General features: G+C 43.9%; 2 protein-coding genes across 2 annotated transcripts in view; one reads left to right on the forward strand and one right to left on the reverse strand.

Moving 5' to 3' along the window:
- The window catches only part of exoc3l2b (exocyst complex component 3-like 2b), a 10,136-nt gene extending 8,223 nt beyond the window's left edge, over positions 1-1,913 (forward strand). Inside the window, exon 13 of the mRNA XM_017442088.3 lies at positions 147-1,913. Coding sequence (XP_017297577.3) covers positions 147-435 — 289 coding nt within the window. The 3' untranslated portion in view covers positions 436-1,913. The remainder of the gene's footprint in view (positions 1-146) is intronic.
- Positions 1,914-3,146: 1,233 nt separating this feature from the next.
- col4a4 (collagen, type IV, alpha 4) overlaps positions 3,147-18,782 on the reverse strand; it is a gene marked incomplete at its 5' end in the record, with an annotated part of 26,864 nt that continues 11,228 nt past the window's right edge. Inside the window, 28 exons of the mRNA XM_037974398.1 lie at positions 3,147-5,000; positions 5,277-5,563; positions 5,704-5,892; positions 6,229-6,345; positions 7,080-7,328; positions 8,151-8,306; positions 8,394-8,501; positions 8,577-8,705; positions 8,787-8,858; positions 10,340-10,447; positions 10,550-10,657; positions 10,741-10,815; positions 10,922-10,985; positions 11,954-12,132; positions 12,378-12,485; positions 12,778-12,921; positions 12,993-13,160; positions 13,248-13,409; positions 13,683-13,832; positions 14,228-14,296; positions 14,387-14,494; positions 15,866-15,934; positions 16,159-16,342; positions 16,794-16,900; positions 17,034-17,106; positions 17,193-17,353; positions 18,007-18,096; positions 18,196-18,348. Of these exons, the coding sequence (XP_037830326.1) occupies positions 4,779-5,000; positions 5,277-5,563; positions 5,704-5,892; positions 6,229-6,345; positions 7,080-7,328; positions 8,151-8,306; positions 8,394-8,501; positions 8,577-8,705; positions 8,787-8,858; positions 10,340-10,447; positions 10,550-10,657; positions 10,741-10,815; positions 10,922-10,985; positions 11,954-12,132; positions 12,378-12,485; positions 12,778-12,921; positions 12,993-13,160; positions 13,248-13,409; positions 13,683-13,832; positions 14,228-14,296; positions 14,387-14,494; positions 15,866-15,934; positions 16,159-16,342; positions 16,794-16,900; positions 17,034-17,106; positions 17,193-17,353; positions 18,007-18,096; positions 18,196-18,348 (3,809 nt within the window). The remainder of the gene's footprint in view (positions 5,001-5,276; positions 5,564-5,703; positions 5,893-6,228; positions 6,346-7,079; positions 7,329-8,150; positions 8,307-8,393; positions 8,502-8,576; positions 8,706-8,786; positions 8,859-10,339; positions 10,448-10,549; positions 10,658-10,740; positions 10,816-10,921; positions 10,986-11,953; positions 12,133-12,377; positions 12,486-12,777; positions 12,922-12,992; positions 13,161-13,247; positions 13,410-13,682; positions 13,833-14,227; positions 14,297-14,386; positions 14,495-15,865; positions 15,935-16,158; positions 16,343-16,793; positions 16,901-17,033; positions 17,107-17,192; positions 17,354-18,006; positions 18,097-18,195; positions 18,349-18,782) is intronic.

Consider the following 18,782-nt stretch of genomic DNA (forward strand, 5'->3'; position numbering starts at 1 on the left):
AACAGGACCGTGTTTAGAGCTCCAACAGGACCAGGTTTAGAGCTCCAACAGGACCAGGTTTAGAGCTCCAACAGGACCGGGTTTAGAGTTCTAACAGGACCGGGTTCATCTCTTCACCTGAACTCTTCTTTCTTTCTCCTCGTTAGGAAGAAGCACGTGTCGGCCATCTTGAACATCCGGGGCATGACTCGGCAGGCGGAGCGTCAGGAGATCACCAACATCGTCAGAGACATCGAGAGCAGCGACGGCGGGCCGAGCCCTCTGCCGCGGGACCGCGCCCTGTTCTCCGAGGTGCCGGTTACCTCCGAGGTCCACTGCCTGAACGTGGGGCTGAGCCGCGTCGCCCTCACCGCCTCGTCCTGCATCTCCGCGCTCAGACCGCGCCGACGCAAAGCCCGGGCGCCGGTCCAGGAGAACCCGGACAATGTTTTGTGAACGAGTCCGGGTTCAGTTTGAGGGTCAGGTCTTTGTACCGGATCTCCAGCCCGCTGCTGGAGACGTTCTGGGTTTCCAGACCCTTCCAACTTTTCGACACCAGAACAAAACTTCTCGTTTGTTCTGGTGGATTTCTTGGGTTGAAAGGACTTTTCTTTTAGTGAACCAAACTAGAGTTTAGGTTTGAGGTCTGACTTGAAAACCAGGTCCTGAAAGATCTGACTGAGGAACAGTGAGGATGATGATGATTGGCTGTTTTTGAAAGATGAAGATGAGTTGGTGACATTTGACAGGAAATTCAATATTTGTCCGTTTTTAGTTCAAACTCTGAAATCTGGAGGTTTGTAGACGTCAGAGAGAAGAATCTGAGCTGAACTGACTGCAGATAGAAGCTGAATGATATTTTTGATAAACTGCAGAAGGATCCAAGCAGAACCAGTTTAACCCTCCAGTCCTCCTCATCTGGACTTGGATCTGCAGAACTTCTGGACTTTTTGACTGAACAGCACTTTATCCAGGATCAGTGAAAGGGAAGCAGGTCTCTGAAGTTCAGATGATGTCTGAAAGGACCTCCTGGAACCTGGTCTGAGGATCCTCGCAGTCCTGCCCAGGTCTTTGGGATCTGGGTTTTATCTGGATGGGTTCAGTGGATTTCTGATGTTCCTGGAGTTTAGGAGAACGTGGTCAGTGGGCCAAGGTGTCAGTCTGTTGGAGGAGATGTTCCACCTTCGTTTCCTGGAGATGCAAAGTTCAAAGGTCATGGAGGTGAGTGAGAAGGTCACGTCTCCTGTGCTGACATGGTCATGGCCTCTGCTGGGTCTGATAAAGAGAACCTGGTCTGTAAGAAGAACCAGCTGGTGACACGATGTCTGCTTCTGTGGAGGACTGTCCTGCAGGCCTCGAGGATCCATGTGGATCAGCTGGACCTTCAGCAGCTCAGCACATGAACTTTGACCTTTAACTGCTCCTGAACACGAACAGGAACAGAACCTGGAGCGTTTTATCGATGCAGGCGAGAAAAGAAAAGGAAAAGTTTAATTTGAATTAAAGGTACTTGAGTTTTTGTTCCGTGTTTAAAGAGCTGGGATCAGGTTTATCACAGATGTGAGGAAAAATGTTGGATTTGTAAAATATTTTTGATTTTATGGCAGAATTTTTGGTGTTGGTTTGAGTTTAGATGCAGAGATAGTGAAAAGAGGTCTCACTCTGTAGATATTTCAGAGTGATTCTGCTTTTCAACAGATTTTCAGCTCCTGATTTACAAACTTTAAATTGAAATTTCTGGTTTTCTTAGAAGTTGATTGATTTTCCTCATGCCTTGTTCTGATTTAATAAGTAACCATTTTAAAAACAAACCATTGGATTAGTGCAGACAGTTTTATGTCTTTAACCTTTTTGAGGTGTTGGTCACTTTTATCTTTCATAAATGTCAAATGTTTCTAATCAGATGGTGACAGCAATAAATCAGATGAAATTCCTGACTGTTCTTCGGTGTCATGAAACAACTCCAACATCCATCGACTTTGGGAGGAACAAAGACTATAAGCTTTATTTCTCCAGGATCTCCAGGGGTGGCCATGATGGAAAAATAGGACAAAGATCTAGCTGAATAATAGAATCTGGTTGCCATGGTGATTCCCAGTTGCTGAGGGGGCATAGATTTAATCCCAAACAGTAAAAACTGGTTCAGGTCATATTTTTAGTGTTTGTTTTCATGTCTGACACTAAAATACTCGAAACAACAGGAATAAATTCAGAGTTAAAACTTGATGCAGTTTATTCAGGTAAAGTTTAAAGCATCACAGGAACCTTTACTTCCAAACACACCTCAGATGGTATTTACTTTCAAATTAAAAGATGAAATCTAATTAACACGTTTTATGTTTTTATTAATGTTAAATCAAATAATCTGTGGACAATCATGACGATGGAATAAAAGTTTTGTTCACAACCTGAGAAACTGCCAAATAAACACAATTTATTACTGATTTTTTTTTTTTAATGCTGCTTTATTTTGGCGAAGTAAGTGGGCGGAGCTACACCTTGTCAGCCTTTACCAAAATAAGAGACAAACATTAAAACAGCACCAACAGTAAGTTTAGGCTAAATAAATACTCTGACATTTACAGTAAAAAATATAAAACAGTTGAGTTCAAACGTACTTACAAACCACAAGAACAAAAAGATCCGGAGCCAGCACCAGAACCAGAACTGGACTCTGGGCAGAACCGGTCTAACCACAGATATGTTAGTACACAACGAGAGGAGAACAGTCTGCTCAGAAAGAAGAACTGAAGGAACAGGTTCTGGTTCTGTTCAGCATCCTGCTAACCTGCAGTTCGGAACATGGAGTCATGTTTGCTGATCCAGAACAAAAAAAGAATTTAAATTCACAGCCGACCAATCAGAATGATCCTCAGCTGTCACTGAGCTGGGGGCGGGGCTAAAGGTTTGTGAGGACAGAGAAACACTGGAATGGGCACTGATGGCGCTAGGCGAGATTTGTGGCAGCCATCTTGGCAGGAGCTGCATCCTGCATGTTTTCCTTGTTTCTCTGCTCCAACACACCTGATTCAGAGGTTAAATCACCTCCTCATGCTCTGCAGAAGCCTGTTAATCACCCATTGATTCACACCAGGTGTGCTGGAGCAGAGGAACAGGTAAAACATGCAGGTGATGCAGGTGCATGATATATTTCCAGTTAGCTGGCATATATCCACCCCAGTCCTCTGCTCTACAGTCATTACAGCAGACTGGTGTTGAGAGTGTATCAGACGAGTATTTCCAGAGGAAATACAGTCAAACGTAACGACACATTCCTGGAAGATCAGGTTTTGATAATTCTCACAACTGATGGAAAAACATTAGCCTTCTTGGCTGAGTTTAGTCTCTTTTCTCAGATATTTCTGGTCTGCTGGCAGTAAGTAAGAATCCTACGTAGCACCTGCCAAGATGGCAGCACAGTTCCCACCTTGTTAGCGTAGACTGCGCTGTGACTGACCCTTCCAGTGGAAACAGTCACAGCAGCCAATCAGCTTCATGATAAGACACCAAACAGACCTGTTAGTCTTAAAACTGGAAAGAATCTAAAACTACTGGGCAAGATGGCCGTCCCTGCTGGAACGATGACTGACAAATTGGCTGTTTGGATGCTCCAGATAAACTGTTGTGAAAAATGTTCCCATCTTTCTTAAAGCGGCATTAATCCATCATGGCCGTTGTGTTTTTAGATAACATCTAATAAAAGTTAGTTTTTCAGAGCAGCTCCTGGTGTTCCTCGGGGCCGTGTTCTCAGTTCTTTATATTTTAAAGTTTGTTCTTTTTGCTGATGTCTACAAGAGTTTAGAAGTGCTACTGTTGTTTTCTAATTCTAATAACAGTTTTATAAAATCCCACATTTTTACACAAACATTCTTATTACAAACAAAAAACAGGAGATAAATGTTCAATTTCTTTAAAGAAGTTTCCTGTAGATTTGTTCCCCATGTCATTTTTTATTTGACATGAACTCTGCATGACAGGCACCTAAAGTCCCCACTTCCCAAAACCACTGGGTCTAAAAGAAACTTTTATTTTGAAATATTAGTTGTGAAAGAATTCCCACCAGACTACGATACAACAACCAACCTGAAAACAGACTGAATATCTCTAAATCCAGCCTGAAAAAACCCACTGGACTTGTTTGTACAATAAAATATTAGAATAAATTGTCTTTAATAAGTTTGTTTTTTGGGGTTTTGTTAACGAGGAGGTCTGTTTAATTGGATTTTAGATGCAGAAAATCATCAATCCTGATGATTCTATATTAACATTATTTTGGAAATAATTCCACTTTAACAACAGGTTTTTATTCCATATATCTGTTATTAGTGAGTTTGTTCTGCTGGTGATTCAGACGTTAGACTGAACCATTTTCCAGCAGTTCCTGAACTTTATGTCTTTATAAGGCAGCAGCTGAACCGCTGACTGTCACATGTAAACATCGCCACAGATGGTTGGGTTTGGAAGAAAAGCAAACTTTTTGGGCCCCTGATCGATCTCTCAGAAGCTTCAGACTCTCAGTCAGAAACCAGATCTTTACCTGAGTCTTATTTTATTTCCTTTACCTCTGAGGGCCTGAAAGTTAAAAACACTTGACTGATAAATTCGAACTAAAGTTGGTTAATGTCTCAGAATCAATAATTATCAAAGTTTACAGAAACGGTGAGGTCATACAAACATCTGTCCACTGAGGTCTCTGCTGATTCTCCAGCTGTAACATCTGTCTCCGTCCCTCCATCATCCCTCATCAAGAAGGAAGTGAAACCCGTTCCTCATCCCCGCTGGAGGCGGAGCTCCACCTGTCACTGACGAATGCAGACTCGACACTTGGCGGCGTGCTCCTGCTGCGCCGTGGTGGAGGCGTGGCTGAGCGTGGTCAGCCAGAAGCTGTAGATGTTGGAGAAGAAGTGGCAGGTCCCTCGAGCGCCCTGACACTCCACGAAGGGGTGAGAACTGAACTCTGGTAGGCAGCTTCCTGAGGACGTCAGAGAGTGACCTCCACCCTCATCGCCTCCACCTGTATACTGCCAGTCACACACAGGAAGTGACATCATTGAATGAATAATGACTCGGTGGAACCTGTTGTGTGTTTTTGTTCAGTTTGAATTATTTTGGAACCTGGTTCTATTATGTCCTGAAACATGAAACCCTGGAGCTGAGAGAAGGTGGACTTCTTCCCATGACTACAGTTAAATACTCCAGCACTGACTAAAATACAGGAAGTACAGAAGAAGCCCCGCCCCCTTACCATAAGCGTTCCTGTTTAACTGTGGGCTCAGTGTTAGCATGCTGGTGCTCACCATTAGGAAGGAGTTTCCGGTCCATAAGCTGGTCCAGTTCTCAGGGCAGTCTGGTGGGTGTTTGGAGCTGGGGTCGTGCAGTGCCACGGCTGACGAGGGAGCTTCACACACCACGCAGCGGCTGATGTGACTGTTGATGGAGGTTCCATTAAAGGGTCTTTTTGGAGCCTTGTTACTCGTGGATAACCAGTAGGTTTTGTCGTTCCGAGAGGCGTAACTGCAGCCTCGGGTTCCACAGACGGAGAACGGCATGGTGGAGAAGATCGGCACACACGAACCCGCCTGGCCTGGAAACATGGTCAAATGAAATCAGTTGAAATACTTTGAGCAGAGAAGGAACTGGGTGGGTTGTGTTGCAGCAGAGTGTGAACGTGTTGGTTTGAGACTGGGATCACAGGCTGAGGATGTTGGCAGAGTGGTTCTGTACCCAGGTCCTGAGGATGGGCCCGCTCCTGACCCTCCAGGTACAGCAGACTGTATCCATGCCAGAGCTGGTTCATGTCCAGCGGGCATGAGGGAATTTCATTTGACTGGCTGTGCCTCACTAACAAGAATCCCAGCTTCAAGTCATCCGTTTCTCCATTAGGCCCCCGGTCTCCACTGTCACCGGGGTCTCCTGCAACACAAGGGTCACATGACAGGAAGTGCCAACCACAGAACTGACACAACCTTGCAAACGACATTATGCCAAAGAAGAAAGACCTTTAAGTTTTAAATGTAGATGTTTGGTTACAGATTCATTCGTATCGTTTCTCATCACAAGATGGTGTCAGCCTAAAACTCTGGTGCTAGGCCTGGATCTGATGAGTTTCTATCGAGTCATTCAATCCATCTGTATTTAGTCCAATATTTATTTTATTTCTAATCAGAAATGAGCAAATACTTTAATCAGATAGATCTAAAATTAAATAATATATAAATAAATTTCTATAAAATCAAGTAGAGTTCTGACCTTGATCTCCATCCACACCCATCTCCCCCTGCAAACCAGGTTCTCCTTTGGCTCCCTTTTCACCTTTTTCTCCCACAGAACCAAGTTCTCCAGCTTCCCCTGGTTTCCCCTTTAAACCTGGAACACATCATCGGAGTTAAAACGGCAAGAACCCGAGCTCCATCGACACGGAGCGGGACAACTGTCAAAAGATTCTAACATTCGTATTCGTGTGTCAATAAAAATCCTGACAGTCATGAACGAGTCTGAGTCTCGTGAATACAACTCTAATTTCTACGACCACAAACTCTTCCTTCTGTGTGGACATGGACTCAAGTCTGTGGGTCCGAGTAGAGTCCAGCGGAGTGATTACACCAAACAGCACGCACCAAATTCAATTTATATATTACAAAAACAAACAAGAAGTAAGAGTGTACAGATTATTTTAAGGTTTTTTTAAAAAAAAAACTAAGTTAGGAAAAAGAACATGAGGAACATTACAGAACACTCCATATCAGCAGGTGGCGGTAAAGCACACCTTCTGTTGTTTGCCAACCGCCATAAAACACCACAGAAGAAGAAGAAATTCAAAGATGGCTGAGGACAGAGGACCGGGTGGAGCTACCAGCTGCGGTGATGCATCACAGGTGAGCTCAGTAACGTGCTGTGTTTGGTGTAATCACTCCGCCGGGACGCTTCTCTACTCGGACCCACAGACTTGAGTCCATGTCCACACAGAAGGAAGAGTTTGTGGTCGTAGAAATTAGAGTTGTATTCACGAGACTCACAGCTTTTAGATTCACACCCACATATGAAGGTAGAATCTTTTAATCCTGCTCCACACATCTCCAGCTGAGTCCACAGTTTCTCACCTTTTGGTCCAGGTCGACCAGATTCTCCATACAGGCCCTTTTCTCCACGTGGACCAGTGGCTCCACGTTGTCCTTTGGGACCGATTTCTGGTGAACGGTAAGGGGGACATGGGAGGACTCGTCCTTTCTCCCCCTGTGGGCCTAATGGTCCGTCCGATCCCTTTGGTCCTTGCACCCCACGGGGACCAGGATCACCCTTTGGACCTGGATTACCTGGTTCTCCCAGAGAACCACTGTCTCCCCTCATACCTTCCAACAAACACAGATGGACGTTTGTATTTACTCAGAGGAACGTTAGTCCACTGAGAACCTCTGGTACCACAGAGTCCGCTGTGGTACCAGAGGTTCTGAGTGATCCATCTGCATCCAACCATCATCCATCCATCCATCATCCAACTGATCCATCCATCCATCATCCATCCATCCATCATCCAACTGATACATCCATCCATCATCCATCCATCTGCATCCATCCATCCAACCATCCATCCAACCAACCATCCAACCATCATCCAACTGATTCATCCATCCATCCATCCTTCCGTCATCCATCTGCATCCATCCATCCATCCATCCATCCTTCCGTCATCCATCTGCATCCATCCATCCATCCATCCATCCATCCATCCATCCATCCATCCATCCATCCGAGTCGTAGGGAGCTGGTGTTTGTCTCCAGCAGTCACTGTGTGAGAGGTGGGGGACACCTGGACAGGTCTCTGGTCCATCACAGGGACACATAGAGAAAAATGAGACAAACAACCATTCACGCGCTCACTCACACATCAGATTCTGTATCTGATCCTGACTTTGTTGAACCCGACAGAAGGTCTGAGATCAGCTGATTCACTCACAGATCATCCAGGTCTGGCTCCACATCACTTATCACATTTTCTTTCTGAGATACTTCAAACTTTTTCTATTTTTCCATTCTGGTATATTTAAAAGTAAATTGTGTTTGTGTGTATTTTATATCTGCACCAGTTTAGTGCAGTTAGAACTTTGATAAGTTGATGCTTTCAGGACTGAAAGGCCCAAACTGTTTAAGCACATGCAGTAACTGAGTCTAACCTTTTGGACCTGGGTCTCCACAGCAGCCTTGTGGCCCTTGATGTCCATTTGTTCCTTTAAACCCTTTAGGCCCCTGGCACCCTGGATCACCATTGTCCCCAACGTCTCCACAGACTGAAGGGTTTGGACCTGGATCTCCCATTTCTCCAGGGTACCCTGAAATATGAAACCCAGCTGAGCGGTCTTCAGTTGTAACTGTCACTTTAAGTTTGATTGAACCTGTTGTGCAGCATGATCATTGACCTGGGTCTCCATCTGGGCCCTTAGAACCCCGATCTCCACAAAGCCCTGGGTATGGGATTTTACAGTCGTGTCCAGGTGGACCTGGAGGTCCAAAATCACCTTCAGGTCCTAAAACAGAACGGGAACCAGATCAGTGACATTCTTATGGTCTGATTTTCAAAAAAAGACAGCTGTTGGGCAGACCTTTGGGTCCTGGTGGCCCTTTAGGTCCTGGTGGTCCTGGAAGGGATATACAGCAAAGACCTGGAGGACCGCGAGGACCTTTTTGTCCTGGTGGTCCTTTGGGACCTGGAGAACCCTGCATACTCAGACCTGAGCAGAAGAGCAAACATTGAATTTAGCAACATGTGCTTCTCAGGTTGCATGATTAACTTTAGTGTTTGAGGCTCAAACCTCTGGTCCCCATGTCGCCTTTCACTCCTTTCAGTCCGTCCAGTCCATGAAGTCCTGGAGGCCCAGGAGGACCTGTTAAACATAAAACATTCATAAAAAATAAAAATTTACCACTGGATTCCCTCAGTTTTATTTTAGATCCACTGTTAATGATCTGAAACTGAAGTTTTATTTCATGCAGGTGATATAAGAAACTGTACCTACGTCTAAGAACACAAAAATGGTGCTCAGATGTTTCCACAAATCTTAAAAAGTGCTGGTGTAGATTCTCAGTCATCCAGGCCATGGTAAATTCTACAGAATAGAAGTCCAGTTGTTTTTGTTTTTTAACTTTTTTTGAAATCTTAAAAAGGTCGCTTCATGACCTGCAGATAAACAGGACTGGAATAAAGTAAGTTGTTTTTTTTCAAAATGAGCACTTTTCGTCTGAAAATTTGTACGACAAAAAGGAAGACGTACAGTAAAAACAGCTTAAAGATTTAGCATTTCTTGAAGGAATGCATATTGTGCCAGAGTTTTAAACTAAGATCATGTAGTCTTGACAGTTGATTGTGTTTTAGCCTTTTTGGCCCAATCTTTAAAATAGCATTATGAGTGTTCTGTCAGCACCTGGAGTACCTGATGAGGATGACTCTCAGCTACACCAGATTCTAGCTAAATATTAGTAAAAACTGACTTATAGCCATTTTTACATTTGCTAAAGTTGATCAGCTGTAAATGTAGATCTGATGATTAGGCTGAGAACTGCAATCAAATCTGTTCATGAAAATAAAACTGTTAATAACTAACTGCTTTGCTAAATTAATATTTGTTATTATAATCATTATATCGTCGGTTCTACTACATTACCCCAAGGCAGGGGTGAGCAACCCTGGTCCTCAGGGCCACCATCCTGCAGGTTTTACTTCTTTCTCTGCTCCAACACACCTGATTCATGTTTAAATCACCTCTCCATGTTCTGCAGAAATCTGTTAATCACCGATTAATTCAAATCAGGTGTGTTGGAGCAGAGGAACAAGTAAAACCTGCAGGATGGTGGCCCTGAGGACCAGGGTTGCCCACCCCTGCCCTAAGACAAACCGAGTATGAGGACAACGTGAATAAATCTGGGAAACAGCTGGTTGTAGAGACACACGAGCAAATGTGAATGTAAACATAAAGAGAGTACAATATTTATATAATAAAAGAACAGGCAATGATTTATGTAGCATAAACTCTGGATGAGCAGGTCTATCAGAAGTGTTTTGGAGCCGACACCTAGAGGCCATCAGTGGTATTACAAGGCACAATGACATCTATTTTTAGTCTCATAGCAGACAATTAATTCCTTTTTTCACACAACATTTTTGGCTTCTTTAACATATTGAAACACCTCAGAACTGAAACATTAGCCTTGAGGCTAACAGTGGGGCATTTTTAGTGTTCACATTAATCATCAGATAAATTTAGGGGACCTGTCTTCTGATCAGTGGTGACCACACAGTGAATCTAAACTGCAGTTTTAAGTCTTCACTTCACTCTGAATAAAACTCATCAACATGGCAGGTCCTGACCTTTCAGTCCCTGGTAACCCTGCTGTCCAGGAGGACCATCAGCACCTGATTCACCAGGACGACCTGGAAGACCCGGCCGACCTCTGGGCCCCAGAGGACCGATCACACCTGATGAAGACACAACATCTGTGAAGGAGCATGACTCACTCTAACACAACAAATGACTTTCTTCCTATTGACTGAAGACATCACTGGTTCAGGTTTCTGTACCTTGTTCTCCGAGGCATCCTGTGAGACCCCGGTGTCCTTTGCATCCCTTCCGTCCTGGAGCTCCATGAAAGCCATGTGGTCCAGGGTCTCCTGGAGGTCCAGGACAGCCTGCAGAGCAAAAAGCAGCCAAATGGTGTAGATTTGTGTCTCTCCTCCTAAAGAACCAAAGTCACACATAGATAGTTTGTCACCTTTGAACCCTATTTGTCCAGGATCCCCCTTGTCTCCAGGTACACCAGCACAACCAACAGAGTCCCCCTTATCACCTGAAACAGATACACAAAGTTTACACACCAACATGTATGGAACAAGAAAAGAAATGAACTTTTGATCTGTTGAAGTAAAACCATTAAAGCCTTAAAAACCTCTCACCTTTAGGTCCAAGATACCCAGACCGACCAGGATTTCCAGGTGTTCCAGGATGACCTGGGTCACCCTGTAACCACAAACAGGAGCAGATTAAAATTTCTAGTCAATGTTTGTCAGAACAATTAAAAACTGAAAGCTTTGTTGATTAGGACAAAAGAAAATCTCAAACTGCAGTTGAGCAAACTACCTGCAGATGTCTCCAGAGGATTCCACTAAAACCATCCTGAATTGTCAGGAGATATAAAATACTTGGTTGGAAATAAGTGATGAATGAAAATGAGGCAGAGTAGGTTGGTTTAGGTCTTCCTCAGCTCAACAGCAGATGAAGCCAACCATGAGAACCGCTCACTTTTCTGCAGCTAATGAAGTGATATTAGATTTATGACTAATTTATCCAACTGATCAATACAAAGATCAAATGTTATTTTTAAATTAGGGTCATATTAATCACACATTAGGCCACTATCATAATTTGGAGAAGATGCCTTATTTTGTTACAAACAGCCCAGACCCATCAATTCATAGATTCCTGTGACCTTTTAAAGGTCTGCTATGGACCTGTGGTCTCCTGTGGACCTGTGGTCTCCTGTGAACCTGTGGTCTCTTGTGGACCTGTGGTCTCCTGTGAACCTGTGGTCTCCTGTGGACCTGTGGTCTTCTGTGGACCTGTGGTCTTCTGTGGACCTGTGGTCTTCTGTGGATCTGTGGTCTTCTGTGTTATCGAACATCAAACTATCAGCAGTATACCCTTTAGGTCCTAGAAGTTTTGAGGTGGGGCTTCCACCACCCAGACTTGCTTAGTGGATGGATGGATGGATGGATGGATGGACGGATGGATGGATGGATGGATGGATGAAGAAACAAACGGGAATTGTGCAGTTTGGATTGAAACTGAAACTTTTAAAAACCTTGAAACAGTCAAATGATTATCTTTAAGATGAAAGTAATGTTCTTTTTATTATTTAGCCTCATTTTTAGTCAAATCTTTTAATCTTTTTTCCTACAGTCAGAATATAAAATCTCTTTTGGTCTTACTAAGTCTCCTTTCTGTCCACTGGTGCCATTGCATCCTTGATGTCCTCTGTATCCAGGTGGTCCTGGTGATCCTGGTTTGCCCAACGGCCCTTGAGGTCCTGGAAGTCCCCTAATACCTGGGAATCCGGGGTAGCCTGCAGACCCAGGATAACCTGGAGCGCCTTGTGCACCTTTACTTCCTATTGAGAAAACATGTTTGATATTTAATTGATCAGAGTGGAGATTGAGATCAATGCTAATCAGTTAAATAAAGCCTAAGGCATGATGGGAACTTAACCTGAGCATTTAGGCTCAGTCCTGTGCTGGACTTGTGACCTGTTCAGGTGTACCCCGCCTCTCGCACAGAGACTGCCGGAGGTAGGCACCAGCTGCTCTGTGATCTGATCCTTGGTTTCTGTGGTATCAGTCAGGCCATCACTCTCACCTGGTTGTCCACGGGATCCGATGATGCCAGGGGGTCCTCGCTGTCCCCTCGGACCTTTGACAGTGATAAAGTTGATTGCTCCTGGAGGCCCCTGGTTTCCTCTACAACCTGCAGGGTACAGATATGTTGCACTGAGACCAGCCTGAGATGAAGTCATCCATGGAGGTAAAGGTACTAATGTGTGTAAAAAAAACTGTAGTAAAACTGCAAAATTATGAATCAGCGCTGCATCAGTAATATCAGTGTCTGTAGTAGAGTAAAAGTATTTGAGACCTAAGGAGTAATTTAAATTAGATCTGTAGTAGTACTGTTGTTATGAGTACATGCATACAAGAGGGTGATATCTGCTTTCTGAAGTAGAAAGGAGGGATCTTTGGTCATTCAGCTGTAATCTGTTTACCTTTCTGGCCCTTCGGTCCCTCACATCCCTCAGCCCCATCTAGTCCACTGTCGCCTCTCCTTCCAGTCCTGCCTAGGTCTCCAGGGTTCCCCTTGTTCCCTGAAACCCCTGGCACTCCTTCTTGGCCCCGGGGCCCAATCAGACCTAAAACAAAATATTTGAGTGAAACTGTATAGTCACAAATCATTTTGTACAACTGTGTCTGAGGAGCTCACCTTTTTGACCAAAACCCCCTTGGAGGCCAGAGTCTCCATTACAGCCAGGGGGACCCTGAGGCCCCAGGGCCCCTGGTAAACCTGGAACTCCTGGTTCACCAGCTTGGCCTTTAGAACCAGTACCTGGAAGACCCCCATCACCAGTCTCACCTTTTTGACCTGGATAGCCTAAAACCAAAGCTTGATGGTGTCAGACTCAGTTTTCTACTAAAAAATAAAAACATGAAATGAAATGAAGCAAAGTCAAGTGATTACCTGGATGACCAAGTGGTCCCGGAGGGCCACTGAAGCCCATTTCACCACGGTTACCTGCATTACATTGATCAGGTGTTGGTCCCTGAAGACCAGTTGTACCTGCGTCCCCGTCCTCTCCATTTTGGCCCTTCAGTCCAGGGACCCCAGGCAGACCCAGGACTCCTACCAAACACATGAAATAACTCCTTCAGACTTTACAAGTGGAGTTTGTTTCACTTATGTATTCTGTAAGTATTTCCTCCTCGTGTCCTTTTTTTTGTTGTTGCTTTAGAAAAAAAGGTAAATCTTCTGGTCAAAAAACTTTCTTTAAGCTGCAGCATTTTTAACTGGACTCTGTAAAACTAAACAAACCTTACAGAAGACTTTGTCCATCACCAAACTGTACAGACTCAACATGGATCCATGCAATCAGGTCTGCATCTGTGTAGATTTTACCTGCTGCTCCTTCTTGGCCAGGGGGCCCAGGGACTCCTTTAGGTCCTGGAAACCCCAGTGGTCCCGGGAAGCCTAAAGGTCCTGGGGGCCCATAATCATTGTCACCTCTTGATCCTGGGAGTCCAGGGAGACCATTGAGCCCCGGAGAGCCTGGTGCACACAGGATCGAAACACATGTTGAAGAGTTTAAAAAGATTCAGGAACCATCTGTAAGTGTGTACAATCAAATAAAGAACCCCAGGTGAACTTTCATAGTGAGAACTGGAACCAAGGTTTAGGTAGCTTCTACAGGTCAAAGGAACATCCACATGAACAGCAGGACCCAAAATGTTGTCCAGAACTTCTTAAAGTTAACTTGTTTCCATCTCATCTTTGGACAGAGGTATGCAAGCTCAAAGTGTTTGATAGTTCTGGAAAGTGGGGCTGATAAACTTTTAATCTGAAGCTTTTAGGTACAATTCTTTCTCAACAATAACAATCTAGCATCATTTTAACAAAGCAATAAACTCTGTGACATCTTTAAATTACATTCTGTAGATATTTACCTGGACTCCCATAAAAACTGAGACCCTCAGTTCCTTCGTCTCCAGTATCTCCAACAACACCTTGAGGTCCTGCAGGAGGAGAAGAAGAGATGTGAAGATAAAGTCACAGCTTATGAAAAAGACAAGTGTGAGACACACGAGGAAGGTTGACTAAGGGACCTTGTGGCCCAGGTGGTGCTGGAAGTCCTTTCTGACCCCTGTCTCCTTTGGGCCCATCTGGTCCTCTGATGCCTTCATAACCTTTAGGACCTCGGCGACCTGAAAAACCTGAAGAGGAAACAGGTGAGCAGGAGGTCAGTAAAGTTTTTCTCTGCATTTCATCTCTAAGTTACAGACACTCCTGATCTCAACTCATTGTTGACATAACGTGCATCTGTCCACAGAAACAGTTTTTTTTCCATTCCAGCATCTCCACCACCATGGGTTAGACCAAAGATCTGTCAGAGGACCTCAGGGACCAGGACGTAGATCTGAAAAAGGACTACAGGACCATCAGCAAGAAGCTTGGTGAGAAGTTGACAACTCTGGTGCCATTATTCAGAAATGGAAGAAATATAAAATGACCACCCGTCACCCTTAATGTGGAGTTCAATGCAAGATTTTTCTAAAGGGGTGAGGATGAAGATGAGAAAGCTGAGGGATTAGTCCAAAGCTACATGAGAGGAGCTTATTGATGATCTGAAGGTAGTTGAGACCACAGTGATCAAGAACACCACTGGTACCACACTATGTTGTGATGGACTGAAGGTCCCCCAGATGAAGAAGGTTTGTTCTAAATTGGGTTGTAAACATGATTCAGAGAGGACAAAAAAGTTTGTAAAACCAAAATGCAGCTCTTTAGCATCAACTCAACCCACCATATTTGGAGGAAGAGAAACATTAAGGTTGACCCACAGAATACCATCCCCACAGTCAAGCATGGAGGTGAAAACATTATGGTTAGGAGCCATTTTTCTGCTAAGGGTTCAATGGACAGGACCATGGCCTATAAAACCTTGGATGAGATTTGGTTTGTGGATGGATCTTCCAACAGGGCAATGACCCAAAACATCTCACCAAGGCAACAAAGGAGAGGCTAAAGTTGAAGCACATGGAGTGACCTCACCTACGTATCTCCAGACCTCAGTCCTGTGGAAAGTCTCCTCTTCAATAAGGGTTCTGTGAGAAACTGTGTCAAAGGCTGAGCAAGGTCCAATAAAACCACAACTATAAACTGTCCAGAGTCTGCAGCTGTTACATTGAGAGACACCCTAAAAGCCGTTTCAGTGGAATGCAGGGATCTAAAATCAGATTGAAATTGATTTAAAAAATACTGTGCTGATCTAAAATAACAACAACAGAAAAAAAAACCTTCTCCGTCATGAGAAGGTACTTCAAAGGTCAACGTCAAAGGTACTTTAGAAATTGTATTTTTTGGTGTGATGGGTTTCCTGACGAGTTCAACCACAGCCTGTTTGAAAGTCCTGCAGAACAAGCCAGTCTGACGGTGCAGCTTTTTGATATCAGGGATCAATCAGGTCAAAGGGTTTTAAAAGCGAAGCGGTCAGGAGAACATCAAGAGGGTTTAAAGAAGGTTCCCTTAGGTTCCCAAAAGCACAGATTGCAAAGTAACAGGTAAAAAAAAGAAGGAGAGCTTACCTGGTAACCCAGTGTCTCCCTTCTGTCCACGTGGACCAGGTCTTTTATATCTACAGGAAGGAGTATCACCTGCAGGAAGAGGCGGAGTCAAACAGAAGGTCAGAGTTTTTTCCACAGGTGATCTTTACAACTTCACCAAAATCAAGATCAATACTTCTATCGTAGGTCTGGTTTCATTCTGTCTGTAAGTTTAATAAAAAAGTCTTCATAAAGAGGAGAGAAATTCTTCAGCAGGATCTGTTGAACTGCTGGGAACTGAATGTTTCTGTAGTTTTCTTCACAACAATTTTTACCCTTTTCCCCCTTTGGCCCCCAAACGCCGGGAAATCCAGGAAATCCAGGGTCTCCAGCGAGTCCACGCAGTCCCACAGCTCCAGGCACACCTTGTCCTGGAGGACCTGATGGTCCCCTAAACCCCTTTGGTCCTGGAACTCCTGGGCTACCTTGATCGCCCGGTAAGCCAAAAAAGCTTTCACCCTGAAAAGGAAGTAGATTGATAAATGAACGGGTGAATGTTTGAGGACAGCGCAGCCTCTTACAGACATCTTTAAGGTGATAAATAAAAGGAAACTCTCAACCCCTTCCTGTTTCAAGCAGCATGGTGGAAGCAGGCAGCATGAAAGAGTGAAACAAAGATCCAGAACTGCAACAAGGACGGACTGGACTGGGAGGGAGGATGTTGGAATTAGAGGAAAAAATGGGATAATTGTTTTTGTTTTACTTGATTTATCTGAAGATCAAACATGTTTGGTTTTAGAACTAAATTTCCATATTTGAAACAGGAAGTGGTGGATCCTTCTCCTCTGGGAACATCAGGACAGGCTTGACCCACTCGTCTGCCTGCCTGGCTTTACTCTGGAATACGAAACGTTTTTGACTTGTGTGTAAAATAGGGAAATGAGTTAAACTTGTTTCTGTGTAAAGTGACCTGGGGGCCGGGGTTCCCAGGGACCCCTGGGGGCCCGCTGAGCCCATTTCTTCCTGAGAATCCTCGTTCACCTGCAGGACCCACCGAGCCCAGGTTGCCTTTCCCACCTGGAAACAAAAATAAAATACTCCAGGTCAGAATAAATACAAACAAAAATAACATTTAGAAATATGTTAGAAATGATTTCCAAATCTCTGAGGAGAAGAAAACCTTTTAAAATCTGAAGAAAGAAAAACTTACCTTTTATCTCCACCATAATTAAATCTCCTTTTTGTCCTTTATACCCTTTGACACCCCGAAATCCAACCATACCCTGCAAGCAAGCAAACAAACAAACAAACAAGGTCACTGAGTTCAGAGGTCACACAGATTTCCCTCACTTTGCTGTTTTAACCTCACCTCATCTCCTCTTGCTGCCCTGTCTCCAGGTAAACCTTTGTCTCCTCTCTGGCCCCGGGCCCCAATGGACCCTGGGAATCCTGTAGTCCCAGGGTCCCCTGAAGGACCAGGTGGGCCCCTCAGTTCAACTGGAGGGCCACAGGAACAGATGCCATGATCACCTGAAACACATCAGGATAACAATGTGAAGGTAAGGAGTTTCTCAGGGACCTGGTTTTATTTTTATAGGAAGAGAAAATTTGTTCTTCTGTTTTTTATTGTTTAACAAACAAAATAAACAAAAGCAGTTTGTGACAAGCCAAAGTTTTAAACAAAGAGCTCACATGATCTGTTAGCGCTCGAAGTATGTGATGGGAAGTATTCTCAGCTACTATCACACCAAATTTAAGCTGTACAACTGTACAACTGTACAACTGACCAATTTGTAGACATTTTTGGGTTCGCTAAGGTCAATTAGATGTGGCAGCCATCTTGAATTAGGTTGACTTCAAAAGTTAACTAGAGAAATTATATTTCCTGTGAACATACAGTGTGAATGCTGAGTAGCTAAAACTGAAAAGTTAAAAGAAGCAGAGCACTAGCTAAAAGTAGGAAAAGGCTAGCTAAAGTTATTAATAGGGTAGCTAAAAGCTAAAAGTAGCAGAAGAAGACAAAAACAGACAGTTTCCTGAAGTCGATTTCAGAGAACTCTGTTTCTCAGCACCTGTCTCCTGAATGAGCTGAATGTTTTTATCTGTGAACAGCTAACATAACACAGTGTGCAGAGGTAGTTTGGTAATAAAAATATAAACAGGAAAACAACGCTAACACAGACCTTTAAACCCAAGCAGACCAAAGGCCCCTGGGGGCCCCTGTTGACCTGGGTCTCCAGGCTGTCCTGGGACCCCATAAAGGCAGTAACTTCCTGCAGAGAAAAACAGGAAGTTAATGAGACAACCAGAAACAATTATTTATTTTTTAAACTTGAAACAAAACAAGTACCAGACTAATTAGTAATTTGTACCTGGGATACCAGACTCTCCCTTTGGCCCCTTGAATCCTGGCTGTCCTGGTTTTCCAGGTTCTCCAGGTGTCAGTTCTTCTATCCACTGACCCGGATCTCCTTTGTCCCCTTTGGACCCTCGAACTCCTTCCCGACCATCAGAACCTGCTGGTCCTAAAGAAAACAGTAAAAAATAAAACAATGACTTCAAATCTGAGCTAAAACTATCTCATTCATTCCACCTTAAATCTTTCTACAACATGAAGCTGAATAAATCAATCTCATACTACCTTAAATCAAAGAAATGCACCTTAAACATGAGCAAAGACTTTAGTTACACTGTGGTAATCTAACCATCATACCGCCTTAAATTGATTTAAGATCTTACATGAACTTTAGATGACCTTTAATGGTACCATGTCTCTCTTCTGCTGGTTTAACTGTGACCACAACATCTTCCTACCACCTTAAATCACAGAAACACCTACATATTATGCTATATTGAATCATAATGTCTTAAATATTATTACATTAGACTCATTCCACCTTAAATCTGTTGTGTACAGCTGAAGTGGTTTATGAAGAGCATGTGTGACGTCCTGTCAGGG

The sequence above is a fragment of the Kryptolebias marmoratus genome, unplaced genomic scaffold (genome assembly GCF_001649575.2).
Source record: "Kryptolebias marmoratus isolate JLee-2015 unplaced genomic scaffold, ASM164957v2 Scaffold37, whole genome shotgun sequence".
NCBI classification, from domain to species: domain Eukaryota; kingdom Metazoa; phylum Chordata; class Actinopteri; order Cyprinodontiformes; family Rivulidae; genus Kryptolebias; species Kryptolebias marmoratus.